Below are 20,135 nucleotides of genomic sequence, written 5' to 3' on the forward strand. Positions count from 1 at the left end.
CAGCATTTGACACCATCGACCACTCTATTTACTGCACAGGCTAGACAATGATGTTGGGCTTACAGGCACCGTGCTCGCTTGGTTTAGTTCTTACTTATCAAATCGATTCCAATATGTACAGAAATGTGCTGACAGTACTCCATCATTATAACACAGAAGTTCAATATGGTGTCCCGCAGGGCTCAGTAATGGAACCTTTACGTGTTGTTCACTTTACATGCTTCCACTGGGATCTCTCATTAGGAAACATAATGTTAATTTTCACTCGTATGCAGATGACACCCAGTTATACCTTTCATTAAATCAAATGAAGTTTCTCCAATGTTGTCTTTAATTAGTTTGTGTTAGTGAATTAAAGGAGTGGATGAATAAGAACTACTTGTCTTTAAATACAGATAAAACAGATTTTAATTGTTGGAGGGAATGACGCTGATCACAACAATATTTTGTCGTCATTTAACTCAGTGGAATCCCAGTCCAATTTTACTGAATCAGCCCGCAATCTAGGAGTTATTCTTTGACTCTAGATGTCATTTAAAGCGCATATTACAAAGTTGTCCAAAACATGTTTCTTCCATCTAAAAATTTTAGGAAATTAAGGCGCTTTTAAATAAACAGGATTCTGAGAAACTAATTCATGCATTTATCTCTAGTAGGATTGACTACTGCATGCGTGTTCACTGGATGTTCAAACTGTTCTTTATACAGCCTCCAGTTAATCCAAAATGCGGCTGCGAGAATTATTACAAGAACAAGAAAATACGAACACATAACTCCAGTTCTTAAATCCTTACACTGGCTCCCGGTTAAGTTTAGGGCAGATTTCAAAATCCTTCTTTTAACATATAAAGCATTAAATGGTCGAGGTCCGGCTTACTTGTCTGAACTTTCATGACTTACAAACCAGAGCGCACATTAGATCTCAAGATGCCGGTCTGCTTATGATCCAAGGATTAATAAAATAACAGTGGGAGGTCGAGCTTTTAGTTACAGGGGCCCCTAAACTGTGGAATGGTCTGCCTGCTACTATAAGAGATGCCCCTTCGGTCTCAGCTTTTAAATCCCGGCTGAAGACTCACTACTTCAGTTTTAGCATATCCTGACTAGAGCTGCTGATTAACTGTACAGACTGCATCTCTGTTGTTAGTCATTAGCACTTAAACATAAGTACATGACAGTTATAATTGTATACTACCCTCACTTATTCTGTTTTTCCTTTTCGGTACTCAAATGTGGCACTTGGTGCCATGGCCCCCCTGCCAAGTTGTTTTGCCTGCCTAAGGAAAAGTCATCCCAGATGGAGGATCGGGGGGAATCGTGGGAAAGAGGGGTCCTTTCATCGGATTGGCTGGCCCAGCACTGTTTCAGCGGTGGAATGGCCAAATGGGGGAGGCAGCTTGAAGGATGAGGTCTCCAGGACTCTATACAAATCCAAATCTTATTATGGGATATATCATCTACTGTTAAATTCTGCTCTGTACTTCTAAAATTTATACTTACTATATTGAGAAATTGTTCTGTTCTGTGTACTGCATTGTATTGTATTGACCCCCTTCTTTTGACACCCACTGCACGCCCAACTCTCTTTGAACTGCCTTTCCCAAGGTTTCCTTCCATTTTTTCCCTACTAGGTTTTTTTTTGGGAGTTTTTCCTTGTCTTCTTAGAGAGTCAAGGGCTGGGGGGCTGTCAAGAGGCAGGGCCTGTTAAAGCCCATTGCGGCACTTCCTGTGTGATTTTGGGCTATACAAAAATAAAACTGTATGTATTGTATTGTATTGTATTGTATCAGACAACACAGGAGATGTGACCAGAGGTGTTGACAAGTCAGAAGGTCACAGATGAGCAGATTTGACAATGTCAGTCATCCTTATTGTTTATTAACCAAACACCATTGGGAGTTTATTTTACAAAATGTAAACAGTTATTAGATTTGTATTTTGTAAATACATAACGATAATTAAAAAGATTAATTCAAATAAATGTTCTTTTTCCCATAGAGAATCTTCCATAACCTAACAAAGCTGCACTGTCCTTAAAGGTAATGACAACATTAAGAAATCTGCACAAAATATGCAAATATCCGGATCATGGCGCCGCAGATGGCAGCCTCGGTGCCGCGTTCCTTGGTGCTTTCTATGTTTTTGGTTTGTTTTGTTCAGTGATAAGCTGTCCCCCTCTGATCACATACAGCAGAGAGGAACTCTTACACATCGGGTCAATTCGCTGGTGAAATTTTTTCACCGTCTTTCACTCAGACGGAATACTTTACAGAACTTTTAGTCGGAGGAGCAGCTGCCCTTTACGGAATTAGAAGGAGACGCCGACGAGGGAAGCGAGCCGGAGCGCTTGTTAAACTGCGCCACCGGGGATTACGAACTGCGCTCCCTTCAATTCACCTGGCGAAGGTCCGCTCTTTGGCCAACAAGATGGACGAACTGCTCCTGTTAAACAGAATAAACACGGACTTTTCCAGATCTGCTGTCCTGTGCTTCACTGAAACCTGGCTTGGTGAGCACATCCCCGATAGCGCATTATACCTGCCGAGCTTCCAACTTCTCCGTGCGGACCGCGTCATGGAGCTCTCGGGGAAAACGAAAGGAGGCGGAATCTGTTTCTACATAAACGAAGGTTGGTGTACAGATGTCACAGTACTAATCAAAACATGCAGCCCTCACTTAGAGTCTTTTTTCATTGACTGTAAACCGTTCTATTCACCGCGGGAGTTTTCCTCGTTTATTCTGGTTGGTGTTTACATCCCACCTCAGGCCTGTGTTAGTGAAGCATTACAACACCTGGCTGACCAGATAACTAACATGGAGCACAAACACCCGGACTCCCTGCTCATTGTTCTTGGTGATTTTAACAGAGCAAACCTCAGGCAAGAACTGCCAAAATTCAGTCAGCATATTAAGTGTCCTACCAGGGACAAAAACACACTGGACCACTGCTACACTACATTAAAGGATGCTTATCGCTCTGTCCCTCGTGCTGCCCTGGGACTCTCTGACCACTGTTTGGTTCATCTTCTCCCGACTTACAGGCAGTGGAACAAACTTCCTGACAGATAGGAAGCAGCAAGTGAGACTGGGAAAAATCACATCCAGCACACGAACAGTCAGCACTGGCGCATCCCAGGGATGTGTCCTCTCTCCTCTGCTCTTCTCCCTCTACACAAATGACTGCACCTCAAGAGACCCGTCTGTTAAAATCCTGAAGTTCGCAGATGATATGACAGTCATTGGCCTCATCAAGGACAGTGACGAGTCTGTATACAGACGAGAGGTCGAACAGCTGGCCCTCTGGTGCGGTCAAAACAACCTGGAGCTGAACAAGCTTTAAACTGTGGAGATGACAATGGACTTCAGGAGGATCCCCCCAGTGCTGCCCCCTCTCACACTACTCAACAGCATTGTGTCTGCTGTGGAAAACTTTAGGTTTCTGGGATCCACAATTTCCCAGGACCTAAAGTGGGCACTGAACATAAACACAATTGTTAAAAAGGCCCAGCAGAGGTTGTACTTCCTGCGCCAGCTCAGGAAGTTCAACCTGCCTCAGGAGCTGCTCATCCAATTTTACTCTGCAGTAATCCAGTCTGTTCTCTGTTCATCTATCACAGTCTGGTTTGGCTCAGCCACAAAACAGGACAGGAACAGGCTTCAACGGACAGTCAGGATTGCAGAAAACATCATTGGTGTTGATCTGCCCTCCATGCAAGACTTATACAGATCTCGAGTCAGGAAACGGGCAGAAAACATCATTGCAGACCCATCACACCCTGGTTACAACCTTTTTCAACTTCTTCCCTCTGGTAGGCGCTACAGAGCATTGTACGCCAAAACTACCAGACATGTGAACAGTTTCTTTCTTCAGGGCCATCACTCTCATGAACACTTAAGTCAATCTCACAGCATCAGGGACAATACTAGGTAAAACCGGAGTCCAATTCCTTGTATGTGTACATATACTTGGCCAGTAAAGCTGATTCTGATTCTGATTTGATCAAACCCAAATCTTTCCTCCCCTCAGCCTTGCCATTCATTTAATATTGAGAGTGGCCACTAGAGGGGGCAGTTTGACTACAGAAGAATCAGCTCACCTGTCAGCTCTGAAGGTCATGTGACTATGTGACCGTGTCGCCTTTATTTTGCTCTTAATTCATTTAAATCTTAATTAGTTTTAGATATAATATTTAAAATTCTTTATTTCAGGTGTTTTATTCATCTCCTTTCCTGCTCAGTCCTTTATATGCGACTCCAATCTTCATGAAGCGTCCACTGCACTCCACCTCCCAGTAGCAGCGAGTCCCAGTCAGAGCCTCTCTGCACAGAACTTGAGTCCAGCAGTCAAATCTGTCAGGATGATCAGGATATTCAGTCACTGTCCCATCATGTGTCACCTTCTTGTTCCCTTCAAGAGCACAGCAGACCTCACCACACGCTCTCATTTATTTATGGAGTGTGACATTGGTGAGCCAAACCAGACACCAATGGAGAATGTGATTACACTTTCAATGACGGCTTTGTGAAACTGAATGAGGATTGGCTGTGAAATATTTAATTTCTTTATCTGGCGTAAGAAGTCCAATCACCGCTGTGCCTTCTTAGTGATGTGGTGGTGTTCATGTCCCAGCTGAGAGTGTTTGTGATTGTTGTGCTCAGAACTTTGAAGGAGTCCACCATATTGACTGCTGAATCATTCATTTCTAGTGTCAGAGGTTGTGACTGCTGCTTGTGAAAGTCAATGGCCATTTCCTCTGTCTCGGGGGTCTTCAGCAGCAGGGTGTTGAAGGTCACCAAGACACAAGACGAGACCCCTCTTTTCTAGAAGGTGTTCATTGCCGTTAGTAATTAGACCAATAATGGTGGTGTCATCAGTGAACTTAATGATTTAACTGAAGGATCAGTGGGCCTGCAGTCATTGGGGTACAAGGAGTAAAGTAGGGGGGCCGCCCACAGCCTTGAGGGGCGCCTGTTATGATACAGAGACTGTCCTGAGAGGTGGGAGTCCACACAAACATACTAATGTAGCAGCAGACTCCAGTGCCTTTGACTTGTTGTGATGATCAGCATCTCTAACTGCTCTGTAAAGCAGAAACCCCAGCAGTTCTCATGTGGAGTCAGGATCTGATGCAGTAAGCCAGGTGTCCACACAGCAATATGCTGACCAGAGAGAATAATCCTTAACGGGGGCCGAGAAAAAGATGAAGTTCATCTGTTGTGGGCCTCAGTGGTCTGACGTTGATAAAATTAGTAAGGGAAGGGGCACTTGACAAGCGCGTCTCCTGAACCCCTCGAGAGACCCTGAGCGCATCCCCCTTCTCCTCTTCAGGTGGGAGTTACCTGGCTGGGGGGCCGAGTCCTGCAGTCGGAGGTCCATAAGTGCTAAATCCGTATGAAAGTATCCTTAATCAGTGGAGGAGAAATGAAGTCCAATTTCAATAGACAGGAGCTGATCTCGTGTGAATGTAATCCTCATATTGTTACAAAAGGTAAAGTTAACAGAGAAGAACAGCACATCAGCAGCAGCGAGCAAACAACTGTGTGCTGTCCTGATCAGCACCATCATTATGAGCACAAGATTAACCGTTGAGGTCAGAGTTCACACGGACCGCTGGCTTTATTAATTACACTATTGTCACAGCCAACCTCTTTAATTTTAAATCAATCCACTGTCACACTTCATCATAAACTGACATTCCAAAGGTCAGGGCTACACAGAATATGAAAATAAAAATAAAATAAAAACTTACTGAAAATGAAATGTTTGTAATGAATTGTCATAAACTTGTGACTGAAAACTTGATGATTTACTGGCCAGCAAACAAGATGGCCATTGAGTGCTGAGAGATGTGGAGTTTATGAGAAAATCATCATGGTGTGAGCTGAAGCTACTCAGTCACTAAAGGAGACGATTAAAATCCAAAAATTGGCTGAGGGGTTGGAGCTGCGACCTCACAGATTGAGCTTCACGACCTTCAATTTGGTGCCTAGTGGACGTCTTTGGTCAGGTCAGCGTGTTCTCCTCGTGTCACTCCTGGTTTTCTTCACACAATCCACAGACGTGCATGTTGGGTGAATTGGTGACTCAGAATTGGCCTTGTGTGGTTGTGAGCACCTGACTTAACACAACGCAGCCTGAACTGGATTAAACTGGTTTGAAAAATGTTGTGTTAAAAAATCATTACAATTAAACCCACCACAGCCATGATGGTCTGCTGACCTGAATCAATCATATTTATATCATTATATGTCACCTGTCACGTCTGTCTCTCTACTGTTTGTGTCACCGACATGTCCCCAGTAGTTTTTGTCCCTTTCCACTTTTTAAACAAGAACCTAATTTTCTGTCAAATACATGTAAATTGACCACAGGGATTGTCATCCACTATTCATTATTCCAGAGAGCAGACTCTTTGCTTTTAAGTTCAGACGTACACAATAAAATAAATGACAATGATGTGAACACCATTATTGGGACCCTCAGCTAATGTTCTCTGACCGACTAATTTCAGGTGAGACCTGGCCATCAAGCACTTCCTGCAGCTCTGGATGAGACTTCTTATCCCCTCACTGCCCACTCGGCCCAGTCTTCTTGAGCTTTGATGGACTTCTTCTCCCAACTGTAACCTCCAGCTCTTCCCATGGATGTTGACTTGGGTTCATTTTAGGTCACATATTGGACCACTTCAGAATATTCCAATGTGATTTCCACCATATTTGGGTGGTCTTACTTGTACGTTTCTGGAGGATCCATAATCTGCACCTCAGACAGAGCTTTGTGATGTTTGCTCCAGAATTTCTTGGTCTTGATGATATTCTCATTTTATTGTGCCCTGCACAGATTCAGCACAGCAGCCCCCCTAACATTAATGAGCCTCCTCCATGTTTTGTGTTTTTTCTTTGAACACTCATTTTGTTTTCTGTGGACACAGAGCTGCTGTGACTTACTGTAAAGCTCTCGTTTAGGTTCATCAGTCCAAACGACCTTCTTCAGTACTGTGGCTTGTCAACTGTGTATTAGAAAACTCCAGTCAGTTATTTATTTTATTTTTTAGTCTGTCTTTCAGAAGTGGGGTCTTCTGCCACAGAGCTCACTTTCATTCAGTAAGTGCTTGATGAAGATACTTGAAGCTGTAGTACTTTGATCTTGGAGGTCAGCCTGAATCTGTCCTGATGTTTGCATTGGTTCTTTCTCCACCACTGAAGCTGTCCTTCTGTTCAGTTGGGGGTCCATTTTCCATCTGCAGCAGCATTCAGTGTGTTTGGCTACAGTCCAATGGACCTTCAACTTCTTGATGTTAGTTACTGAGGCCACAGGAACATGAAGGTCTTTGGAAATGGCCTTGTAACCTTTATATTGACCAAACTTGGCTGTGACCTTCTTCCTTTCATCCTTTTCATGTCCAGTGTGATGCACACAACGACTCAGCAAAGCTTTGTGAGGGCTGAGTCCCTGAAGACCCCTGTGATGCTCATAGTGGACTGATTCTTATTCAATGATGTGCTTTAACATCTAATGGCTTCCATATTTACAAGTACACGGAACAGCGATGGGGAAGAAGTATGCCCCAGCTTACGCAAATATATATATGTCAGAATGGGAGCGTACCGCCTTTGGCAAATGTTGTAAGCTCCCATTCTTGTATCTGAGGTATCTTGATGATATATTTGGCGTTTGGGGTATATTCACAACAAGATTTTGAGGATTTTGTAAATACCTTGAATACTGTACATGAGACTATTAAACTGACGGCAGAAATTAGTCGGGATTTGGTCACCTTCTTGGATACTCAACTCAGCTTTCGATCTAGTGTAAAGAACACGAACAAATATCTTGTTACAAAAGTGTTCTTTAAAAGTACAGATACTCATGCACTTCTGCAGTCGAGTAATTATCATCCTAAACATACTTTCCGGGGGATCATTAAATCCCAGCTGATCAGATTTTATCGTATTAATAGTGATCAGGCAGATGTAGAAGAGGCGATGACGACTCTGTTTAAGGCCTTGAGACAGAGAGGGTATTCTAAAAGATTCGTTAGGGAGATTAAAATGGAGGGTGCAAGAGCAATATAGGGGGTATTTAACCTCACACATTACCCTTGAGTAGGTCGACGGGGATTCCACAGGTGCCGGTAGTTGGTTTTAGGACTCAGATGTAGACTCAGGAGACTTATCCTGGTTGACAGGTATGGAAGATAGTTTGGAATGGAGTTATGGATGGGTTGATAAATGGCGATATAGATGGAGTGAAGGGATGGTATGAGAATATTTGGTTGGGGGAGAGAGGGGATTGGGCTTTTCGAGTAACAGAACAATGGTATCTAGGAAACTTGGAGATAGCTTTTATCGAAGGTTTTACTTACCGGGGGCCGATTCTTCTCTTCTCTCTGAATCTTCCATCTTCTTTTATGCCAGTTTGGACTCCTCGGAAGCTGAAAAACAAAAAACAAACAATGTTAGATCAAATGGAGGGGGTAGGGCCGATGGTTATTTTTGCAGGATCACATACAACAAATGGAATGGCAAAATCAGTGGCGGGGAGCCATCTATTTCTTACAAAGATTTCGGATGGAAGGGCAATTAGAGGTAGGCACTTTATTAGGGACTTGCCCCAACCTTAAGGTAGTGGGGGGGGTTCCTGATGTTAAAATAGTGGGGTTGGGGCCCAGAGTGGGAAAGTAGTGCAGGTAGACACCTTGTTAGAGACTTGCCCCACCCCGTACCCTAACTTTACGATTGTTGGAGGTGGCCCTGATGGTGCAGTAGTAGGGAGGGGCCCTAAGGTTAAAATGTCTCAGTTGGGGGGCTAGTGAGGAGGGGAGTAGTCAGAAGGTTGTTTTTGGAAGGATAGTTACTGATGTGGGTAGTGATTGGGTAAGAAAATGTCAAGGACAGAGATGGGATGAGGGTATGGGAGATATAATTTTTTCAGGGTTAGTAGAGGGGGTGGAATGGGATGATGTGGGTGTGAAATTAATGAGGAGGATGGTGGAAAGTGAGCTGGAAATTGGAGTTGGGGGAATTTTTAAATCTAATGATTGGTTTTCAACTTGTTTTGGGAGATGGACGATGGTGGTGGGAAGGATCAGAAATAAAGAGATCGTGGGGAGTATAATCATGGGACAAGAACAGGAATATGGGAGGGATAACGATAGAACAGAATAAGATTATCCCCTTTGATTTTTACATTTTCTAACCAAGCCCAAAAGGTAACTAGGGTTCTGAAGAATGATTTTTCGGAGGCTCAGTTAGGGGATCAGGACTTGCAACAATGGAGGGTGATCTCATCATATAGAAAAAATAAAAATCTGAAAGATTTGATGGTTAGGGTTTCCTGTGTGTCCCGACTCAAGAATAGGCGTGCCTGGGAGATTCCTTTTGTTTATAAAAAAATAGTCAGGAATTATGAGACCAGGGAGGAATATCCGATTTACCAACAGCTATCCCTGACATCGATTAACTGCATCTATGGCATTCAATGCCAAGAATGTAAATTGATGTATGTGGGGAGGTTAGGCTAATTAGCGACACGGGGCTAACACTGCTTGTCCAAATATCCGTGGTGAAACTAAACGCAGAGGAGGCTTGCAGTAGGCTGTGGATATGTTTTTTCACGGAGTCGTGTAGTTTAGGCAGCTCTGTGTCAGTCATGTAGCGGCGGCTTGGGACACCATATCTGGGCTCCAGAACATGGAAGAGATGCAGGAGTCCCACATTTTCTACCTCCGAGAGTGGCTGGTCACTCAATGCAATGTACTCGATAATTGCCAGTGTTATTTTCACAGCACGTGGATTGTCTCTGGACATTTTCTCTCGTCTTGCAAGAGTTTGCTGCAGCGTGGGTTGTGTTGGTTTAGAAGCGTGGGTAAACTCTTTGTACTCGTTGTCGTGTTGGGATTTTAGGTGCTTGATTAAATTACTTGTGTTAAATGCGCTACCTTTTGAGCCTCCTTTGGACAATTTCGCTGAGCACAATTTGCAGTCCGCCTTTGTTTTGTCGTCTTCATTCACTTTGAAATAGTTCCACACGGCTGACATGTCTCGCCTCGCCTTCTCCCCGCTCTGAGCTGCAGCCGGGGCCTGGGGGCGGGCACTCGGCGCCTGTGATTAACCCCTTACACGCCGCTCAAACATAGACATTTCTCAGACCGTGGTATCGGGGGACTTTTAACGAGTACGAGTACTTTAGAAAATGTGGTATCGAGGCCGATACCAGATACCCGTTTCGGTATCGGTGCATCCCTAGTGCTATACGAAGAATTTACAGGCAGGCTTAACTGTAATCCAGAATCCTTTATCTTTTCTTTTTTCTATTCTGTTGGGATGCATAAGACTGAAACATAAGACAAACCAACTCCTGTTTTTGTTTGTGAGGTCCAAAACACTGACATTTCTTATTCCTTGTTGCTTCATTATATGTATTGTACTTTCAGGTGAGTGTCAGCTCTCATGAACACAGAGCCAAGTCCGATGACTTAAGATAAAATCAACTATATTTGATTCTGTCAAGGCAGACTAGTTGGACTGAGTAGCTTGGTATTTCACACTAGTGGCCAAAGAAGTCTGTGACTGAAAGTTACTAGAAAAGTTGCATAATGTGACAGGACCTTAAGTTCCAGTCTGCAGACATTCCATCCATCCATCATTTTCCAACCCGCTGAATCTGAACACAGGGTCACGGGGGTCTGCTGGAGCCAATCCCAGCCAACACAGGGCAGGAACCAATCCCAGGCAGGGTGCCAACCCACCACAGGACACACACAAACACACCCACACACCAAGCATACACTAGGGCCAATTTAGAATCGCCAGTCCACCTAACCAGCATGTCTTTGGACTGTGGTAGGAAACCCACACAGACACGGGGAGAACATGCAGACTCCACGCAGGGAGGACCCGGGAAGCGAACCCAGGTCCCCAGGTCTTCCAACTGCAAGACAGCAGCGCTACCCACTGCGCCACCGTGCCACCCTCTGCAGATATTACAATACAATATTTTACTAACATTTACACACATAAACATAAACATGTGTATAATGGATAAATAAGCAGAAATATAACTCTATAGTTACATGACAAACATGACAAAGACCTGATGACAGATATATAATAAATAAAGAATATAAGAGCTGTGATATGGTCCAGTAACATATCAGAGACAGAAAGACAAAAAAGCTTTTTTATTTCTAGCTTTTGTGTTTGAACTTCCACTAGGTCTGATTTATTTTCTTGTACTGTGATGTTTACAGTGTTGCATTTTAGTCTTTTAATTTTATTTGTTTTGAGAATATATTTTGGGACTGAATGAGAATGTTCCTGAATTCACCCCTTCTATTACTTATAGTGGCAAATATTTATTTTACATTCTGTTTCCTAGATATTCCCATATACCAGATAGTCTGCTTTCTATAAATCTTCTTCTTCTTCTTTCGGCTGCTCCCGTAAGGGGTTGCCACAGCGGACAGCTTTCTGTCCTCTGTATCTTGTTCTGTTACTCCCATCACCTGCATGTCCTCTCTCACCACATCCATAAACCTTCGCTTAGGCCTTCCTCTTTTCCTCTTCCCTGGCAGCTGTATACTTAGCATCCTTCTCCCAATATACCTAAGGATCTGCTGCAGGATTCAGCTTGTTTGTACTGGCTGTGCACGGATCCCAGGAGTTTAACTATTATTATGTAAATGAAATGACAAACTGGGCAAATGCACAGGCTTACTGCCGGAGTAACTTCACTGACTTGGTGACTATTGCAGATGGGAAAGAACTTAAGGAAATTCTGGGCAATTTTACAAGAGAAAATTACCCTGATGCAGAAATCTGGATTGGGCTAAAAGATATACTTGTAAATAAGACCAATGGAACATGGAGCAATGGTGAAACATTCACCTATCGAAACTGGAATAAAGGGGAACCAAACAATAAGTATGTATCTTGTGGCTGCATGTACTACCACAGAAATGAAACAAACCACAATGGCACCTGGAATGACTGTGGTTGTAAAAATGGTAAGACATTCATCTGCTATGCAGGTAAGTTACAGCTGAGCACAGACTCGTGTCTGGAGGTAGAGGGACACAAATGAGGCTCATCAGTGTCATACTGACTACGAAATCTGCACTTTATAATCCTCTAATGTGATTGTCTCTTCTCAGCATTGCACATTCTCTTCATGTGCTCATGCCTGCCAGTCTTATTTTATTTTTAAATATAAGGCAGCAGTGTGTGGCTTGATGTAATTTACACTGTTAAACTTGAGTGTTAAAGCAGATAAGAAAGTTGCTACCATGTTAAATTTTTTAATTGCTGACTCAGGGAATTGTGAATCTGTGTTAGGATTTACCAATTTGTCTCGCTGTTACATCTGCTACAGCCATCTGACTCGTGTCTGCTGTCTAACCAAATGGTCACGTTTGTCCATCACTCTGTGATTAGTTGTGCAACTCTCCCATCAGAAGGTTGTAGGATCGTTTACAAAAATGTAGAAAAAATATATTAGTCAAATAGGAGATCTGGCAACTAATTATTTTAGAGCAATATAAGATCTAGATACAGAAATTCTAACTGATAAACCGAAGTCAACTTTTTTTAAGTGTTACAAAGTAATAGTCGTGCAGTGGTAGGTTCTTCTTCCTCGCAGCTCCTGAGTTCAGATTCTAGCTTGGCCACTGACTGTGTGGAATTCTAACCTTGACCCCCATTTTCAAGGGGCTTTGTTGGACACATCTTTTAATTAATGATTCCAACTTATCCCATTATGAACGGATGATCCTGGCAATTAACTGGCACACTGTGCTGGGTTGACCCCTGCCTCCTATTTGATATGGCCAAAGAAGAACAAACACAGGCTAAAGAAATGCTTTTTGATGAGAGATTTTACTGCAATTTTGTTTTTAAATGAGATGAATGTGGCTAAAATCTTAGCTTTAATGTAATTTTTACTTTGAAATGCACCACATGAGACACACCCTGCAGATTTAAGATATAACAGAAGGTGGTCTGTCACAAGCTTTTTAGAAGTATGCAGGTTAGGTATAGGTTATAGGTTAGGTTAGGTACTACCTGAGGTAGTGTCCACCACCTTTAGTGTCATTCTGTTTTTTTCTTGCAGTGAAAAGGAAGTTCCATGCTGTGAACAACCCAATGACTTGGCTCTCAGCTTTTCAGTACTGCAATTCTAATAACACTGGCATGGCCACAATGCGAAGTGGAAGAGAAGAGTGGCATTTGCTGAAGCACCTCAATGAAACCAAAATATGGGAGAAAGTGTGGATTGGAATGAGGAGCTCCATGATCTTTGGACACTGGTTCTGGATGAATGATGACCCGGTCACTTACCAAAACTGGATAAATGACCCCTCAAAGGTCTTTCAAAACACTCGTTTCTGTACCAGTCTGGATCCGAATCAGAAGAAGTGGGCCAAGCAGGACTGTGCAGAACGAGCCCCATTTGTCTGCTATACGGGTGAGTGAACTTTTTATCAAGTAAAACACTCATTTTTTTTTTTAGGAGTAATCAGCTTCATATTTGAAATTAAAACAATTTAACATCATCTACATGAAATGAATGGAATTTTGTGGATTCAGAGTTGATTGTATTCAGCCATAAGTCAACTAGACAGCTCTAAAGCTTTGTTCTGCATATCGCTGGCGTGTACAATACGCACAGGAGGCAGGACTGCCCACCAAAGTCATCAGAATTTTTACAATATGCTGATACTCTTTGTGTGATTCCTTACAGACAACTAGCATGGCCAACATTGATTCCATCCTCTCAGATGGCTATAAGATGGGAGGACAGATCATCCACTCTGACACTTGACACTCTTCTGAGAACTGGCAATGCAAGATATATTTAACAGTTTTGCTTTTAAAATGTTCAAGGATTTCCGCGCTGTCTTTTCCACAAAAAAGAATTTACATTCACTCATGAAAGCCATTTGTACCACTCATGCATTTGTCTAAACTCTTAATGAAATGGCAAATAAGCAATTTAGATCAAGAGGGCCTTTTAAATGAAGCTCCTGTTTTTAGCAACATTGGCAGTGTTGTGTTTGGTCTTTTGCCAGAGACATCTAATTAGATCAGTTGTTTTATCAAAGGTTTACTTGTCTGTTTGCAGCAATGACATATGAAACACAGGACCTCTCTTTATAAGGTAGTTTGCAGGACAGTAAATGGCAGGAGGTCAGCATCCTGGGAACGACTGAGAATTCCTCACAGTAACTTTGATAAGTTTATTCTTGACTGCATTCCATTTTGAAGAAACAGTTCCTACAAGCTAGGACATTCTTCCTAGGGTCACCATCTTAAATTGTGAGGTGCCATAATGTCACATGTTATGAAGACAGAGTGTCACACACAACACGCACAGGTCACTGGCAGCGTGCACCATCACCCTAAACAACATGGAAATAGAATCAAGAAATGGCAACATGTTTTGATTGCCATCATTAATGTATTTTCTGTGTAAATTGCTGTGCAGTTCCTATCAATCTAGATAAGGAGTGTAAGATTCTGAGACAGAAGGAATTTGAATTTGGGAGGTTGAGTTTTGTCTAGAATATGATCTGAAAAGTTTTAATATTTAATCACATTTATATCACGGCAACTTTTCCTTTTCTGTGTTTGCATCACTATGTTAGATTTCTGTTTTGCCGTCTACATGGAGAGTTTGCCCAGAATCCATTAGAGTGCAGCGGTTTGTAAAATCAATTTTGCCACGATGCAAAGGTCACCTTCGATGTTTCTGGATTTCCCTTCTTTGACATATAAACATTGTTTTGTTTTATTTAAATGATACTTATTTAGTCTTCCCCTGGTTTTCAAAATCCCTGCTATCATTTTCGACTACAGTACAAGTATTTTTTCAATCCCATTCTGGCTTTGATGAAAAATCTTTGTCTCCCAGGTGTAACCTTTTGCTCCTTCTTTGGTTCTCCTGGTCTTTTTCATTTTCTTTTTAATGTGTGTTTGTGAGTCAGTATAAAAGTCTGCTGGAAAATGGTAAACAAAATAGTACTGCAATAATGTGATGAAAACAACAATAAAAATCCTTCATTGTCAAAATTATCAACTTGCCATGTTCAAAGTGGTAAATAATTAACTCTGCATAAAATAAAACATTGATTCATGACACTTGTGTTTTCTCTTGTGTGTTCAAAATTTACTCTAGTTATTGTAGTTAGGCCTGAGGCTGGCAGTCTCCTTTTCTTTAGTTTTTCACTTTGTTTTCTGTACCTGCTGAGTTTTTCTTTCTTTGGTTTATTCGGAGGTTCTCGCCTTTTTCTGTCACACAGGTTGTGCTTAGACTGCTAGCAAACACTCAGTCGTCCAAGACACACAAAGAGGAGTAAAGGTATGGGAGGCACTATGTTTTCATGGTGGTCTCTGTCCCGTGAGTCAAGCGCCTAATGCTTTATCTCTTACAATAATGTTCACTTTTCTTCTGTGATTCAACAACAACAACAACATTTATTTCTATAGCACATTTGCATACAAAAAGTAGCTCAAAGTGCTTTACATAATGAAGAAAAGAAAAATAAAAGACAACATAAGAAATTAAAATAAGACAACAACATTAGTTAACATAGAAAGGAGTAAGGTCCGATGGCCAGGGTGGACAGAAAAAACAAACAAAAAAAAAAAAAACTCCAGAAGGCTGGAGAAAAAAAATAAAATCTGTAGGGGGTTCCAGGCCACGAGACCACCCAGTCCCCTCTGGGCATTCTACCTAACATAAATGAAATAGTCCTCTTTGTAGTTAGGGTTCTCACGGAGTCACTTGATGCTGATGGTCATACAGACTTCTGGCTTTTAATCCATCCATCATTGCTGGAACATCATGGTGCTTTGGGTAGATGGAAACTGGAAAAGGAAACCGAAGAGAAAATAGGGGTTAGTACAGATTCTGAATGAATAGTTATTATAATGAATTGGATATACAGAGTATATTATTAAATTACAGTGAGGTTATGAGAAGGCCATGTTAAAATAATGTGTTTTCAGCAGTTTTTTTAAGTGCTCCACTGTATTAGCCTGGCGAATTCCTATTGGTAGGCTATTCCAGATTTTAGGTGCATAACAGTAGAAGGCCGCCCTCCTCACCACTTCTTTTAAGTTTTGCTCTTGGAATTCTAAGGAGACACTCAGTTGAGGATCTGAGGTTGCGATTTGGAATATAGGGTGTCAGACATTCCGATATATAAGATGGAGCGAGATTATTTAAGGCTTTATAAACCATAAGCAGAAGTTTAAAGTCCATTCTGAAAGACACAGGTAACCAGTGTAGTGACATCAAAACTGGAGAAATGTGTTCGGATTTTCTTTTCCTGGTAAGGATTCTAGCAGCTGCATTCTGCACTCCTTGCAAACGATTGATGTCTTTTTTGAGTAGTCCTGAGAGGAGTGCGCTACAGTAATCTAGCCGACTGAAAACAAACGCGTGAACTAATTTCTCTGCATCTTTCGATGATATAAGAGGTCTAACTTTTGCTATGTTTCTTAAGTGAAAAAATGCTGTCCTAGTGATCTGATTAATATGCGATTTAAAACTCAGATTACAGTCAACGGTTACCCCTAAGCTTTTTACCTCCGTTTTGACTTTTAATCCTAATGCATCAAGTTTATTTCTAATCGCCTCATTGTATCCATTATTGCCAATCACTAAGATTTCGGTTTTCTCTTTATTTAATCTGAGAAAGTTACTATTCATCCATTCTGAGATACAGGTTAGATATTGTGTTAGTGAATCTAGAGAATGGGGATTCATCCATTGTTCTCAAGGCCACCTTCTTGTATTTCTCATTTTCATTTGTTGTCCACCACAGTGCTTTTTTCATTAGGTTTAACATTACTCTGACTGCTGTTTAATTAACTCCTGTTAGTGTTTTCAAACTTGAGACCATGTCTCTAGCTCTTGGTGTTCCTGGGAACAGACTTCTCTTTTACTTTCTCCTCATTTTGCATAGTTCCTCTGGAATTTCACACTACTATCCAACTCTAAATAAACTAATCCTTGGGCTCCACAGTGGTTTGTGCATCTCCCTTACTGCACAAGGAATACAAGTTCAATTTATTACAACCACATGTGGAATCTGGACATTAATCCTGTGCAGTTCTCTTAGTTTTGCTCCCTTGCACAGTCAAAGAATCCCAAGCTGCGATATTTACAGTTTCAGGGTAGAGGAGTCTTCAAATACTTACAGTGTTGGATTGGTATGGCTAAAGAGCTGATGTCTGCCACCATATACTGGAATAAGAACGCATAAAGGATGAATGACCAGTGACCCAGAAGTCTAGCAATTATGTGCAGAGAACAAACCACATCTAGATCGCCTTAGTAGACCAGTTATGTTACAGGTCATTACTAACCGGAGCTGCTCTACAGTCCTTTTCACAATTAGATTTTGGAACAGAAGTGCAACACATTCTCCAAATCAAACGTGGCTGTCACTTTTAACACAACAACAAAACATTTACAAAACCTCTCAGTAAAGGCTGCAAATCTTTTCTTGATCATTTCCTTTGGGAGCTGGTTGCTCTATACTTAAATCCAAAATCTTAAAGCACTCCTTGCATTTCCATCCCTTCTTGAGGATCACCCTCCATTTCATCATCACTTCCAGTTCTCCACACTGTCCCACCTCCTAGAATTTCTTTTTGTTATACATTTACCTGAATTGCTGGCACATCCTCTTTCGCCCAGTTACTTGAAGTTTGTAAGAGAACTACTTGCACGCAGCTTGCAACTTTGCTTTGTTTTTTTTTCCTCCCCATTTACCACAACACAACCAAACTGGTTACACTTCTGTCTGATCTTTGAAAGCCTTTTACTTTTTGTCCCCCCAAGGTCACTTAAGACAATAAGCAACCAAATCAGATTTTCACAGTAACATTCTGGTTCTAATGACAGCAAGACTAGATAAAATTCAGCATTGTCTACATAACTCTGCCCAGAATTTTTTTTTGGTCAAAAAGTCTCCAGCAACCCTGTCCAGGGTCTTTATTGTACAAGTGGTGCCATTCATTTTTTGTACTTCTTCCCTTTCCCAAATCACTGTCCACATTCAACATTAAAACACAAGACGTCACCTGAAAGGCCAGACTTTTGAATGCCAAAATTTGTATTCTTCTTAACACTCTTAACCCCAACTAGATGGTGAAATTCATCACTTCAGACAAAATCATGGCCAAAAGTGCATAAGGAATCAAGCAAACACCACAAACAGCCAATATGGAGTCAACATTAACTCAGAGTATTTTTAGGTGACAATCTTTACCATAATAAGTCATAAATTAATCATTATTAATACAGCTAATGTTTCTGACATCCCCATTGATAAAACACTGATGTTACCCTCATAGAAACCTTCTTAAGGCTGAAAACAAAGAAGGGTAAAGTACGACCACACAAAATTGACCATAATTTTAATCATGAAAACTTTGGCCTTTTTCTCTCTCTCTCTCTCTCTATGAAAGCCTGTCTAATTTATCACATGACAGGCAGGCAAACAGCTCTTGTGTGATTTGCTCCTACCTTTTATATTCAGACTGAGACAGTACCATAGTGCACAAATAATAAAACCAACTAAGTAGGTCTGTACAATACCAAGACCATGCATCTCGGCATTAATGAGAGATCTTTTGGCCTGAAAACCCTAGAAGACTTCCAATGCAGCTTAACTGGAGTTTTTGGATTTCATTTTGTTTTTCTGTCCACGCTAGCCCAATGACCTTGATATCAGACCACCATTTAGAGACTGAAAGAAAAAACACATAGAAAAACTAAGGATTTCTATTTCTCAGTGTTATGCAAGTGTGCATTTTTTGAATGCCATTATGAATTATTTTTCTTGTTTTAGTTTTTTTTTTGCAATCAAGGACTTCTTAGGCAACCTGTAGAGCACTTTGAGGTGCATCACTGGTATGAAAATGGGCTACAGAAATGTAGTGATGCACAGAGAAGGAGGAGAGAGAAAAATAAAATATCAGGATTGAATGCTTTATACCTCACAACCGAGTCGGTCTTATTTTTTTGTACATTTGGTTTTGTGCTATTGTATACGGCCTACTTTCAATACATGCTATTCAACAATATCAAATTAATGATGTTGGTTAAAAATCCTTTAATTAATAAAGTGTAAAAGGAAATATAGAAAAATAGATAATTGGATAAAAGAAAATAATAAATGTGAGCCATGTTAGATGGTCAAGGTGTTTTGTCCATTTTTGGCTAACAAGTCCTATGGATCCACATTGTTTATGAAGCTCAACTTGTTTAAATGGCATTGCTTTGGATCCAAATTCGATTTGCTCTGAATGATCCTTTATCTTTCTCTTTATATTTGCTTTTATAAAAACTGTTGCAATTCCTAGCAGTTATGTTACAACTGCTCATTCCTTGTTGTAAACAAACCAGTACAATCCTCTAACATTTATTTCCACATCTTATAATGCAATGTCACATATCACATACGCTCTAAAGGACATTCCAGCATCATTTCTATTCCCCCCCATCACACTCACAAATTGACCTGCATTTTGAACATTGCAGGCGACAATATGAATTTTAAAAATGTCCACACCCATTGGCCAGTCCACACTGCCCAGAAGAAGCTACAGAATGATTGTGTGTTTGTGTATTTCACTTCTGGAAATCTAATCATTTGTCTCTGCATGCATTTTAATCATTCAATAAGGGTACAATGAAGTCTACATTTCAAAGCTTTCTTGATCACTATTTAAAACAGTTACATGACTACATCAACTTCTGTATGGACACTTTAGTTCCAGTAAGAACAGTATGCTGCTATGCTAACAACAAGCCATGGATTACAAGTGACATCAAGGGCCTTTTGAACCAGAAGAAAAGAGCCTTTAAAGAAGGTGATCAGCATGAGCTCAAGCGCGTGCAGAAGGAACTCCGAGTCCAGCTCAGGGTGGCGAAGAAGCAGTACAGGAGAAAGCTGGAGCAGAAGTTGCAGAACAACAGCATGAAGGAAGTGTGGGATGGGATGAAGATCATCACTGGCTGCAGCTCGAAGCGGGGTACCACCATCGAGAGAGACGTGAAAAGAGCAAACCAAATGAACATCTTCTTTAACAGGTTTGACCACCCTAACCCACTCTCACCT

The 20,135-nt window shown here is 41.3% G+C and overlaps 3 protein-coding genes across 3 annotated transcripts in view; 1 reads left to right on the plus strand and 2 right to left on the minus strand.

Moving 5' to 3' along the window:
• Positions 1–20,135, minus strand: part of LOC114663811 (carboxy-terminal kinesin 2-like) — a 247,931-nt gene that overhangs the window by 105,884 nt on the left and 121,912 nt on the right. The gene's annotated exons all lie outside the window — the stretch shown is intronic.
• LOC127525999 (snaclec 27-like) lies at positions 13,124–13,810 on the plus strand. Its single transcript, XM_051919725.1, has 2 exons — positions 13,124–13,465; positions 13,742–13,810. The coding sequence occupies exons 1-2, from the start codon at positions 13,144–13,146 to the stop codon at positions 13,747–13,749; spliced, it is 330 nt and encodes a 109-aa protein (XP_051775685.1). The 5' UTR covers positions 13,124–13,143; the 3' UTR covers positions 13,750–13,810.
• Positions 15,576–20,135, minus strand: part of LOC114643269 (chromosome-associated kinesin KIF4-like) — a 36,398-nt gene continuing 31,838 nt past the window's right edge. The window contains exon 9 of the mRNA XM_051919720.1: positions 15,576–15,867. Within this exon, the coding sequence (XP_051775680.1) occupies positions 15,773–15,867 (95 nt within the window). The 3' untranslated portion in view covers positions 15,576–15,772. The remainder of the gene's footprint in view (positions 15,868–20,135) is intronic.

The sequence above is a fragment of the Erpetoichthys calabaricus genome, chromosome 16, assembly GCF_900747795.2.
Source record: "Erpetoichthys calabaricus chromosome 16, fErpCal1.3, whole genome shotgun sequence".
NCBI lineage: Eukaryota > Metazoa > Chordata > Cladistia > Polypteriformes > Polypteridae > Erpetoichthys > Erpetoichthys calabaricus.

What these genes read in the sequence shown, in the direction of transcription:
- LOC127525999 (XM_051919725.1), top strand. Translation starts at nt 13,144, where the DNA reads ATGACTTGGCTCTCAGCTTTTCAGTACTGCAATTCTAATAACACTGGC.